General features: G+C 38.0%; 1 protein-coding gene across 3 annotated transcripts in view; it reads right to left on the reverse strand.

Annotated features, from left to right (window-relative positions):
• PTPDC1 (protein tyrosine phosphatase domain containing 1) overlaps positions 1-12459 on the reverse strand; it is a 93182-nt gene that overhangs the window by 16137 nt on the left and 64586 nt on the right. For 2 of the 3 annotated variants that reach the window (XM_032636014.1, XM_032636013.1), the window contains exons 3-6: positions 4054-4225; positions 1883-1963; positions 1529-1647; positions 455-592 (exon numbers count right to left, since the gene is read on the reverse strand). In XM_032636014.1, coding sequence (XP_032491905.1) covers positions 455-592; positions 1529-1647; positions 1883-1963; positions 4054-4225 — 510 coding nt within the window. Of the gene's footprint in view, positions 1-454; positions 593-1528; positions 1648-1882; positions 1964-4053; positions 4226-4713; positions 5162-12459 lie in introns of those variants that run through there. The other variant, XM_032636011.1, reaches the window with a different exon arrangement.

Below are 12459 nucleotides of genomic sequence, written 5' to 3' on the forward strand. Positions count from 1 at the left end.
CATGGCCCTGCCACTTACTTGATGTAGCAAATTAACCTCCTTCAAAACTTACATTGTTGCTAAAGACTTAAAAAGATAGGTGAAACAATGCTTGCTATTTTCATTATTATTTTGGTTAAGGAAAATTACATTTTCAAAAGACACTGCATATTAAAAACAAAATGTTGATTTTTTTCCTTTAAAAAAGAAAATCAGAAAGATCATTTAGCTAGCTTTGGAAATCCACCTATTTATTACTCAATATGATGAGGTTTTAGCACTAAATCATTCAAAAATACTCTTATGAATATATGGTCACTGAAGCTATCTAAGATATTTCAAGTATCTTTTACTGACTTGTTCCATTTGACTTAAAACTTTGACAGCAATCTGAAAACTATCCTCTAGAATTAGGAAATATTCCTTATATGTTTAAACATGTAGAAGGACAATAAAACCACCTCCTAGAATTTACCTGTTCGACCAAGCCCTGCATGACAATGGATAGCTACTTTTCCTTCTTGTAAGGCAAATGTCATCACCTTCACCATATCTAAGATAGTGGTAAGGGATGCTACACCATAATCCTTCCATCCAAAATTGTAGAAGTAAACTGGACAATGAGAAAGAGAACAAGAAGAAAATCAACATACAGGAAAAATACTTGTAAAGACATTTGAAAAAAGTGAGTGAATTCATGAAAAGTATAAAGCTGTAAGGCATACAGGTCTCACTGGATGAGTAGACCTAAAATAATAGGCTTTTTACATTTCCAGTAAATTTACTGTTAACATTTCTTAAAAAGAACATTCTATATTACTTAACACATTTCCTGCTGAAACTCAGTCAGAAAGAATTAAGGAAAAGCAGGATTGCAAATTAAAGTCAGTGATCTGTGCCAAAATTACTCAACCATGGAGGGAAAGCATGCAACCTTGTTTAGCATGGAAACATGTCTAACTGACTGATAAATGGCATAAGGTAGTACATATAGATTTTCTAACTAGTGGGATAAAAAAGCTAACATAAACTTCTTAAAAACAAGTTGTAGATTGTCACATACAGAATCCCTGCATCCTACCCAGGGGCAGAGCTATGCAGTAGGTAAAAGCATGAATGAGTCCTGGGTTCCAATCCCGCTGCCATGTTTAAGCTGTGTGATCTTGGGCAAGTCAGAACTTCCTCAGCCTGTGTGACCTCATGTGTGAAGCAGAACAACTATATTATGTGACTGCTTTAAGCATTAAATGAGATGACAGGTCTGGATACTGTTTATATTAATTATACAGGCATTATTTCTACAGGGTCTCCTCTCAAGTCCCCTCTCACCGGCAAAAAGAAATCTTATACTTTCAACAGCAATACCACAGAAGAATGATAGCATTATTTAAAGTCAAAGTTAGCTCATCTTCACTTTTTAGAAGCCCTACTACACTACTATGCAGTAACTGTTTATTTCCATCACCTTTTTAACCTAAGAGCTGAATAGACAAAAAGTCTCTGAGTTCTGTCCTTGGTAACTCATGGAGAAGAGGATGGAAGGACTTACTGCCAGCCTCCATGAAAGCTTCAGGAAGGTATGTGAAGCCACTTTCTTGTTCCAGAGGGTTCCCACAGCTGGCATGCTCACCAGGACGCTGCAGGTTGATGATACTTTTTATGCCATGGCTTAAAGGAAAAAGAAAAAAAAAATTAGTCATATTGGGAGGTAGTGTTAAAAAAATTAACCATCTTTGGCATTAATAAACATTATTAACTACTTTCAAAACCCTAATTGTCTTATTTGAAATAAGTTCTTCACACTCCTGTTGGTAAAATGAAAGCACTTTTCCATTTGAAGTCAAAAGCAATAGAAGAGAAACACAAGCTGGCTTGTTAAAGTGTGTAAACACGCAACGTTTACCTTCGGAACTGCTCGATGATGCAGTACTTCTCGAGGAGTTCAGTGGACGGGCGTGCCATGGCCAGGATATTATCAGTGACCCTACAGATGGGAGGAGGGACTGGTGATATGCACAAAACTGAGAAAGCAAGATTTCAAGCCCTTACTTTTTCTATGATTTCAACAATGCTATAAGGTAAGAATCTCCTTATACAAATCCGGCTTCAATTCTGTATTATGATTAGGGCTCTAAGAAACCCTAGTTTCTTAAATCCCTGGAAAAAATTCCAGGACATTAAGTATTTATGGACTCCAGCAAAGTACTTTCAAGGACTTTCATGAGATTATAGTGGACATGACGGAATGATGGAGAAACCTCAGCTGGCAGCAAAGGACATCCTGGATTAGTTATCCAAAGATTACTGACTAAATGAGGAGGGCCAGCTGGGAGGCAGTTTTAGTTACATAGCTATCTGTACCTCAGTTACCTAATGTATTGAGTGGGGATAATGCCTGCCTCACAGGTTGGTGTGAGAATTCAATATGATGTGAATGTAAAGACTTTAGCACAAATCCTATCATGTGGTTATGAATAAATGCTGAGTTATTGTAATTTTGCAAAAAATATGGCTTTGGAGTCAGTCGGACCTGGTTTCAAATGTTGGCTTTTCTACTTTCTAGCTGTGTAGCAAATTACTTAGTCTCTCTGGACTTCAATTCCTTCACCAAGAAAATGACATTAATGATGCCTACTTAAAGAGTTTTATGAAGATAATAATTTGAGAGTGTTCAGCACCGTGCCTGGCTTTTAACCAAATGGATGTTTACTGAGTGTACAAATGGATAGAGACCCAGTAAATGGCTATCACTCTCACTAGGGCTCTGGCTTCACTCTGTTCTGATTGCATTTCTCACCAGTGGCCTGGTGAAAGATACATAAGGTAGACTATTGCAAGTTGTGGGTCGTAAGAACCTGAGAGGAGTAACAGAGACATTAGATGAACAGGTCAGGATTCAGAAAGATACTATCCCTCATGCCTGGGGCAATGTCTAAAACTGTTTAACAGGGACCCCCAAAGGTTTGGGACCCCCCCAAATTTAATAGCACTTAGTGTAGGATTGAGAGAGATGTAACATGAAAGCAGCAGAGGCGAAAAAAGTTCAGATAGTTTAGTCAACAATAAACCAAAAATATGAATGTGACCTTAAGCTGCATTATTAGAAATTTACTTGTCTGACGACACCTCAGGAATAGTGTTTGCTTTTTCACAACATTCTTCAAGAAAGATAGTGATAAACTAGAACATGATCTGTGGAGAACAACAGTGACAGTGGACCCCAGACTATAGTACTACACATGTATCCAGAAAATCCAATATGAAAAAGTACAGGGTTGCAAGTTAGTAAGCTGGCTGACAAATATCTAATTTGTAAATGAATTCTTGCTCTATAAAATGATTCACAAGCAGAGTTCTTTGAATAGTGAATTCCTCTTAGTGCATTCCAAATGTGATTTGGTTTTGAATATCAGAATATTTTAGAGATATCACTACATCAAAAAAGGTATACTCGACAGTTTACTATTAATAGTAAAAGCAGTATGATTCAATAATGAATGAATTACACTTACATACCATAAACAAAGTAAGCATCTTATATCGTCTACTGAACTGACAACTCGTACCACCTTCTACTGAGGCAGACTGGAAGTGTATGTATTTGTATGAAAATGTATCCTTTTATACAGAATACAGGAACAAAATAAAAACGAGGCTAAAGCTTACCTGTATGAAACCGAAAAACTACCTATGTACCTCATAATTTCTCAAATTTATAGTTGAACATTTAAATTATTCTTAGCAATTTCTGAAATTTAAGAGCTATCTAGTTACCATTTCTTTAAGATACTTTACATACAGCATTCCATTCAATTAAAATAAACCTATAGGGTTGGTTTCATTATTTCCATTTTACAGATCAGGAAACTGTGGCTCCGACTGCCTGTGTGAGTAGACCAAGATCACACAGCTTGTCAAGTGGCAAAGCCAGGGATGGAGGTGAGGTCCTCTGATTTCAGAACCCCACATTCCTTCTTCTACAGCCCACTGCCTCCTGGTCATCTCCTACATGCCCATTCCGTTTTCCCACTTAGCAGTAGGTGGGAGCTACCAAAGACAGACAGAATCACTTACCAGGACGAGTAGACCCCCTTAATAGCTTGCTCCTGTTCACTCCAGCGGGCTGCATTTTCATACTTGCAAGCTTTGCCACCACATGCCATGGAACAGGCCATATGTCCAGGAATGACATGCCGTAAACGCTCTCCAACTTTTGTATACTTTGGTGTTGGACGTCCTGAAGTTCCTAGAACATTCAAAGGGACGATTCAAAATCCTACTCTCCGAACAGAATAGTAACATGGGAAACAGCTTCCATTTTCTCTCAGGATTGTAGATGACAAGCTGGTGCTAAATCCCCTTCACTTTGTCAGGAATAAAACTGTTTCCCTTTCGTGTAAGTACACTACTATCCTTTACTACAGAAAAGGCTTTTGCACACAATAATCTCCACATGTCATATTGGTAATGAAAAGGAAGAAACTGTAAAAGCAGATCTTCTACAACAGAATGAGTTTTGTGCAAAAACTACATTTTTAATGAAAAAACATAAAACATTCAATCATTTTTATCTCCTATTACATGTCTACTGAATCTCTTAGCATAACAGACAATAAAAAGTATAATGCAGGATTAATTGTCAAAAATTTAAAAAGTATCAACACAGTATAACCTCTTCACAGTTCTTATATTTAAACTCAAAGCTGTGGCAATCTTTAAGAAGAAAAGCTTTACTTTTTCTCTCGGGGCAAGTTGGGTTTCTCTCAGCACAGCTGACGGAGGACATGGCCACCATCACCTGGAGAGAGGATGACGAGAGCATCTTGGCAGTGGAGCTGCGCCGCCCCTGCTGCAGTCGCACGATGGGGTCGGAGGCAGAGTGTCGTCGGCCCTGGAAAAAGGAGCTGAGGAATGGCACAGCAGAAAGCCTCCGGGGTGGATCCTGCATAGCTCTGGGCTTCCAGGAGGGAAGAGCTGGAGGCAAGATGTCAGCGCCAGCCTGCTCCATGATGAAGTTACACTGAAACATGAGCATCACTCTGCGTGATCTAACCACCATTCAGGATAGGCTGACTTGTTTCCATAGTGACAAACAAAGAAACTACTGATTCCCACTCAGATCTGTACAAGCAAAATCCCATATGAATGGATTGTTTTGAACAGACTGTTCAAATATAAGGAAGAATAACATGTATTTTAAATAGATTATACTTAAAATGTGACTTTTCTATTGTTTCTCAAACATTTTAAAAGATCTGACTGCTCAAAGAATTACATCTAAAATACTGTAATGAATTTAGAAAAATGTCTTTTTGATGTAAACATACACATATTAAAATATTTAAATTTTGTTATTCCTTTCATATCTATTCTTTGAACAGTTTGAAAAATATTCTCTTTCCACTGCTCTCTGGAACAGGGCAGATTAAAAAGTTAATTGTAACAAAGTGAGAGAGTGGCATGCATATATACACTACCAAATGTAAAACAGATAGCTAGTGGGATGCAGCACAGGGAGATCAGCTTGGTGCTTTGTGACCACCTAGAGGGGTGGGATAAGGAGGGTGGGAGGGAGACGCAAGAGGGAGGGGATGTGGGGTATATGTATATGTATATGTATAGCTGATTCACCTTGTTAAACAGCAGAAACTAACACAACGTTGTAAAGCAATTATACTCCAATAAAGATGTTAAAAAAAAAGTTAATTGTAATAAAGTGGGATACACTAGATACCTCTAACACTATTAAAACACCATTTAATTTTTCAAAATAAAAAGAAAATCCTATTTTTTTAATAGAACTATTAAAGAAATGCTTGGATAGAACAAATAAAGACATCTGTAGGGCTGATATATTAATCAAAAGACATTTATATTCATATTCTTATTTTCAGAATGTGAAAACCCAATTCTTGGTTATTGGATAGTAATAGTAGTCATAACTATAGCCCTCAAAGACACGATTCTGTGCCTTTTGTTGCTGACTATGGAGAAAAGAAAAGCTTCAGTAATGTCTTGGCAGAGGCATAGGAAGAAAATTCACTAAGTATCACATTTTTTAAAGGAACTGGATGAGGGGGAGGTTGCAACTTGATGATCAAGGATATAAAGAACACAGAAAGTATAACAACCACCAACTGTCTGCCTCCTCTCTTGTTAATGTCAAGCTGCACACCCTAACCCCACCCCCGTTTCTCTCTCCCTGTGTCTCTCCAAATGGTACTTCAGCCATGTGCAGGTGGAAACAGTCTACTGTCATAGACAGGGTTCTTCTTTGTTTTGTTCTGTTTTATTTTAACAATTAATAATGCTTTAAAGCATGCTCCTTTTAAAACACAGCCCCCATCTCCCCAACTGGATGTGCTTTGCCAAATAAGACAGAGTAGCTCAATTTGGTGCCCAAATTCCTACGAGTATAGCATCCTGCCCCTGTTATTTTGCATACAGCAATGGAAAAGAATTCCTTTTAACATACCTAATCCAGAAGGCACAGCTTCCACATAGTTTTACAGGAAAGGAAAGAGTAGAGGATGCAGTGTGGAAGGCAAGTTGGAACCTGATGGCAAGAGACCCTAAATGCTCAAACTAAGGGGTCTGAGTCTGCTATCTGGGGAACAGGGAGTCTGACTCAAGTTTCTTAGTGTTAACATTCCCTGCAAAGATAGGGCTGAGAGCCAAGGACTGGGGGCCTGCTGGGACTGTGACTGTGTGAACGGAACTAAGCATGGAAACAAGACAGTACAGGGGCAGACACTGCACTGGGTGCTGAGACTTCAAGCCTAAGTGAGCAGCAGCAAGATACTGAAGCAGGTAAATATGGAAGTCCATGAGAAGAAGGTGCGAGAGAAAATCCGGCAGGCAAGTTCCATCTGAGATGAAAGGCATGTGAGGCAGCAACTAGGAGGTCTCAACCAGTGAGTAGGAAATGCATGATCTGTGCAGCTCTAAGGACATCCACAGAGGAGAGTCCAAGTGACTCTGTTCTCAACAGTTCTGAAAATGAGAATGAATTTGATGAGGATAGGACTTGTCTGGACCAAGCTAAGGAACGAAAGGTTTATGTATTAAAATACAATGTCTTACAGATGTGTGAAACAAGACGTGTGAGTATATGTAACTAAACTGACCCACAAAATGAATAAAATAACTATTTTCAAAAAGAATACAAAAAGAGACCAATTTGGTACAAGTTCTAATATCTTTTATTCCATGAATTAGAAGATAATCCCTATAAAGTCATGGCATGATTGTTTTTCGGCAACATTCTGTGAACAAAAATGTGGTTATGTGGAGATGTGGATTTCTGAGGTCAAGGAGTTTGGCACAATAGCCTAAAAATCAATTTAAAAATTTAAATTGGGGTGAATTATAGATTTCTAATGATGAACTGTTCAGACTTTTAGAAATAACATTTTAATATTTATTTAAATTACCAATAAGGAAAAAAGCGAAGCCTTATCTTTAGATAGAAGGAGGAACAAGACTATTTTAATTTCTATTTCATGTATTATATAAGATGGAAGTATTTTAGAGTAAGAGTAATTCTATGAAGGGGCATACTTTCAACAGAAACTAAAAGGTAAAGAACTGAGTTATTTGTAGTGAGGTGGATGGACATAGAGTGTGTCATACAGAGTGAAGTAAGTCAGAAAGAGAAAAACAAGTACCGAATGCTAACACATATAAATGGAATCTAAAAAAAAAAAAAAAAATGTTAGATGAACCTAGGGCCAGGACATGAGTAAAGACGCAGACATAGAGAATGGACTTGAGGACACAGGGAGGGGGAAGGGTAAGCTAGGACAAAGTGAAAGAGTGAATGGACTTATAAATACTACCAAATGTAAAATAGATAGCTAGTGGGAAGCAGCCACATAGCATGGGGAGATCAGCTCAGTGCTTTGTGACCACCTAGAGGGGTGTGGGATAGGGAGGGTGGGAGGGAGATGCAAGAGGGGAGGAGATATGGGGATATATGATACGGTGCTTTGTGACCACCTAGAGGGGTGTGGGATAGGGAGGGTGGGAGGGAGATGCAAGAGGGGAGGAGATATGGGGATATATGATATGTATAGCTGATTCACTTTGTTATAAAGCAGAAACTAGCAGAAACTAACACAACATTGTAAAGCAATTATACTCCAATAAAGATGTTAGAAAAAAAAAAGGTAAAGAAACTTTTTTTCTGGCAACTACAGAGAAAGTCTATAGAACCTCGTTATTATAAGCTACATTCACCTCTCTGCTCTCCTTCCCTCCTTCCTCCATAGTTAGAACTTGAGGCCACAAAAAACAACACTACTGTTGTTTCTCCACTTACCTGCTAACAGGATCTATATTTTCCTTCTCCGACAAAGTGTTTTTCTAAATACATAAGAAAAAAAATATCAGTTTTCTATATTCTATGAATATAAAATCATAGGGGACCCTGCCTTATTACTATTTTTACCCTTTTTCTTCCAAATATGCTATCTCTAAAAAAAAAAAAAAAAATCAGGCTCCAAGAAAAAGTAGGAAAACAATACAAAAGATAATCCCCATGACCAATCCTATACTCCCCCCTAAGATGCTGTAATCATCAGTGCATAAAAGACCCCTCTCAAAGCATAAAGAATATGGGTGCTGCACCCTAAACACAACACTTTTGTGGCCAACGGCCTGTTTGTAGGTAGGCAATCAGACCTTCCCAAGTTCAGAAGAGTAGTTAAGGAACCAAATGAGATACTGGTCACTGCAAATGTGAAATTAAGCACAGTAAACAACAAAGAAACCTACCTAAAGTTACTTATGAGCCCTTGGTCTTTTCCTCTTTAATTTCTACATGTGGGTGGTTAGAGCACTAAAGAGTCTAAAGAGATGTGGAGACTCAGGAACTGGTAATTCCCTTTTATACTCAAGAAAGCACTAATAACTTCCTATTTAAACAAACTCATGCAACAATAGGCCCAAGAATGCAGTGGGAGATGGAGGTCCATCTGGGCTCAGTCCTAAGTCAATACAGGAGTCATTTCCAGGAACTGGAAATGGACTAGAATGCTGACTTTACAGCTTCTTGTTTTCCACTTTTTGTGACAGGAGGCTCACTTCTCACAAGGCAACTAACTATTCAACAGTTTGACAGCTCAAGATGTTTTCTAATGTTGAGTCAAAATCCATTTCTCTGTAAACATTGGTCCTGGTTCTTCCCTCTAAAAATTAAAGCATCTCCTTGACTTGCAAGGTTTTCAAATATCTGAAGACAGAACTTCTCTAAGTCTTCCCCTATTCAGGTCAAATCTTAATTTTTCAAACATTCCTAGTATAAGTCATTGTTTCCAGATCCTTCACTATAATTCCCCTTCTTCAGAGAGCCCTCCCTCTCCCCTTTACAGCTAAACTTCTAAAAAAGTTGACTTCATTTGCCATTTCCATTTGTCACCTTCTCGTCCTCAATCTATTCAACTCTGGTCTCTATCTTCAGCATCCACTGAAAATTGATCTTGCTAAGGTCTCTGATGCCTTTTTACAGTTTTTGTCTTATTTTGACTGCTTAGCACATTTAACACAGTTCAACAGTTTAGTTTTTTTTTTATTAACATCTTTATTGGAGTATAATTGCTTTACGATGGTGTGTTAGCTCCTGCTTTATAACAAAGTGAATCAGTTATACATATACATATATCCCCATGTCTCTTCCCTCTTGCGTCTCCCTCCCTCACACCCTGCCTATCCCACCCCTCTAGGTGGTCACAAAGCACTGAGATGATCTCCCTGTGCTATGCGGCTGCTTTCCACTACCTATCTATTTTATGTTTGGTAGTGTATATATGTCCTTGCCACTCTCTCACTTTGTCACAGCTTACCCTCCCCCCTCCCCATATCCTCAAGTCCATTCTCTAGTATGTCTATGTCCATATTCCAGCCTTGCCCCTAGGTTCTTCATGACAATTTTTTTTTTTTTTAGATTCCATATATATGTGTTAGCATAAGGTATTTGTTTTTCTCTTACTTACTTCACTCTGTATGACACACTATGGGTCCATCCACCTCACTGTAAATACCTCAATTTCGTTTCTTTTTATGGCTGAGTAAAATTCCATTGTGTATATGTGCCACATCTTCTTTATCCATTCATCTGCTGATGGACACTTAGATTGCTTCCATGTTCTGGCTATTGTAAATAGAGCTGCAATAAACATTGTGTATATGTATTTTTTGAATTATGGTTTTCTCAGGGTATATGCCCAGTAGTGGGATTGCTGGGTCGTATGGTAGTTCTATTTATAGTTTTTTAAGGAACCTCCATACTGTTCTCCATAGTGGTTGTATCAATTTACACTCCCACCAACAGTGCAAGAGGGTTCCCTTTTCTCCACACCCTCTCCAGCATTTATTGTTTGTAGATTTTTTGATGATGGCCATTCTGACTGGTGTGAGATGATATCTCATTGTAGTTTTGATTTGCATTTCTCTAATTAATGATGTTGAGCATTCTTTCATGTGTTTGTTGGCAATCTGTATATCTTCTTTGGAGAAATGTCTATTTAGGTCATCTGCCCATTTTTGGATTGGGTTGTTTGTTTTTTTGATATTGAGCTGCATGAGCTGCTTGTAAATTTTGGAGATTAATCCTTTGTCAGTTGCTTCACTTGCAAATATTTTCTCCCATTCTAAGGGTTGTCTTTTCGTCTTCTTTATGGTTTCATTTGCTGTGCAAAAGCTTTTAAGTTTCATTAGGTCCCATTTGTTTATTTTTGTTTTTATTTCCATTTCTCTAGGAGGTGGATCAAAAGGGATCTTGCTGTGATTTATGACATGGAGTGTTCTGCCTATGTTTTCCTCTAAGAGTTTAATAGTGTCTGGCCTTACATTTAGGTCTTTAATCCATTTTGAGTTTATTTTTGTGTATGGTACTAGGGAGTGTTCTAATTTCATTCTTTTACATGTAGGTGTCCAGTTTTCCCAGCACCACTTATTGAAGAGGCTGTCTTTTCTCCACTGTATATTCTTGCCTCCTTTATCAAAGATAAGGTGACCATATGTGCATGGGCTTATCTCTGGGCTTTCTATCCTGCTCCATTCATCTATATTTCTGTTTTTGTGCCAGTACCATACTGTCTTGATTACTGTAGCTTTGTAGTATAGTCTGAAGTCAGGGAGCCTGATTCCTCCAGCTCCGTTTTTCTTTCTCAAGACTGTTTTGGCTATTCAGGGTCTTTTGTGTTTCCATACACATTGTGAAATTTTTTGTTCTAGTTCTCTGAAAAATGCCAGTGGTAGTTTGATAGGGATTGCATTGAATCAGTAGATTGCTTTGGGTAGTACAGTCATTTGCACAATGTTGATTCTTTCAATCCAAGAACATGGTATATCTCTCCATCTATTTGTATCATCTTTAATTTCTTTCATCAGTGTTTTATAATTTTCTGCATACAGGTCTTTTGTCTCCTTGGGTAGGTTTATTACTAGATAATTTTTTCTTTTTGTTGCAATGGTAAATGGGAGTGTTTTCTTGATTTCACTTTCAGATTTTTCATCACTAGTGTATAGGAATGCCAGAGATTTCTGTGCATTAATTTTGTATCCTGCTACTTTACCAAATTCATTGATTAGCTATAGTAGCTTTCTGGTAGCATCTTTAGGATTCATTTTGTATAGTATCATGTCATCTGTAAACAGTGACAGCTTTACTTCTTCTTTTCCAATTTGGATTCCTTTTATTTCCTTTTCTTCTCTGATTGCTGTGGCTAAAACTTCCAAAACTATGTTGAATAAGAGTGGTGAGAGTGGGCAACCTTGTCTTGCTCCTGATCTTAGTGGAAATGGTTTCAGTTTTTCACCATTGAGGACGATGTTGGCTGTGGGTTTGTCATATATGGCCTTTATTATGTTGAGGTAAGTTCCCTCTATGCCTACTTTCTACAGGGTTTTTATCATAAATGGGTGTTGAATTTTGTCGAAAGCTTTCTCTGCATCTATTGAGATGATCATATGGTTTCTCTCCTTCAATTTGTTAATATGGTGTATCACATTGATTGATTTGCGTATATTGAAGAATCCTTGCATTCCTGGGATTAAACCCCACTTGATCATGGTGTATGATCCTCTTAACGAGCTGTTGGATTCTGTTTGCTAGTATGTTGTTGAGGATTTTTGCATCTATGCTCATCAGTGATACTGGCCTGTAGTTTTCATTCCTTGTGACATCTTTGTCTGGTTTTGGTATCAAGGTGATGGTGGCCTCATAGAATGAGTTTGGCAGTGTTCCTCCCTCTGCTATATTTTGGATGCATTTGAGAAGGATAGGTGTTAGCTCTTCTCTAAATGTTTGACAGAATTCGCCTGTGAGCCATCTGGTTCTGGGCTTTTGTTTGGTGGAAGATTTTTAATCACAGTTTCAATTTCAGGGCTTGTGACTGGTCTGTTCATTTTTTCTGTTTCTTCCTGGTTCAGTATTGGAAGGTTGTGCATTTCTAAGAATTTGTCCATTTCTTCCAGGTT

Source organism: Phocoena sinus, chromosome 6 (genome assembly GCF_008692025.1).
Source record: "Phocoena sinus isolate mPhoSin1 chromosome 6, mPhoSin1.pri, whole genome shotgun sequence".
NCBI classification, from domain to species: Eukaryota; Metazoa; Chordata; class Mammalia; order Artiodactyla; family Phocoenidae; genus Phocoena; species Phocoena sinus.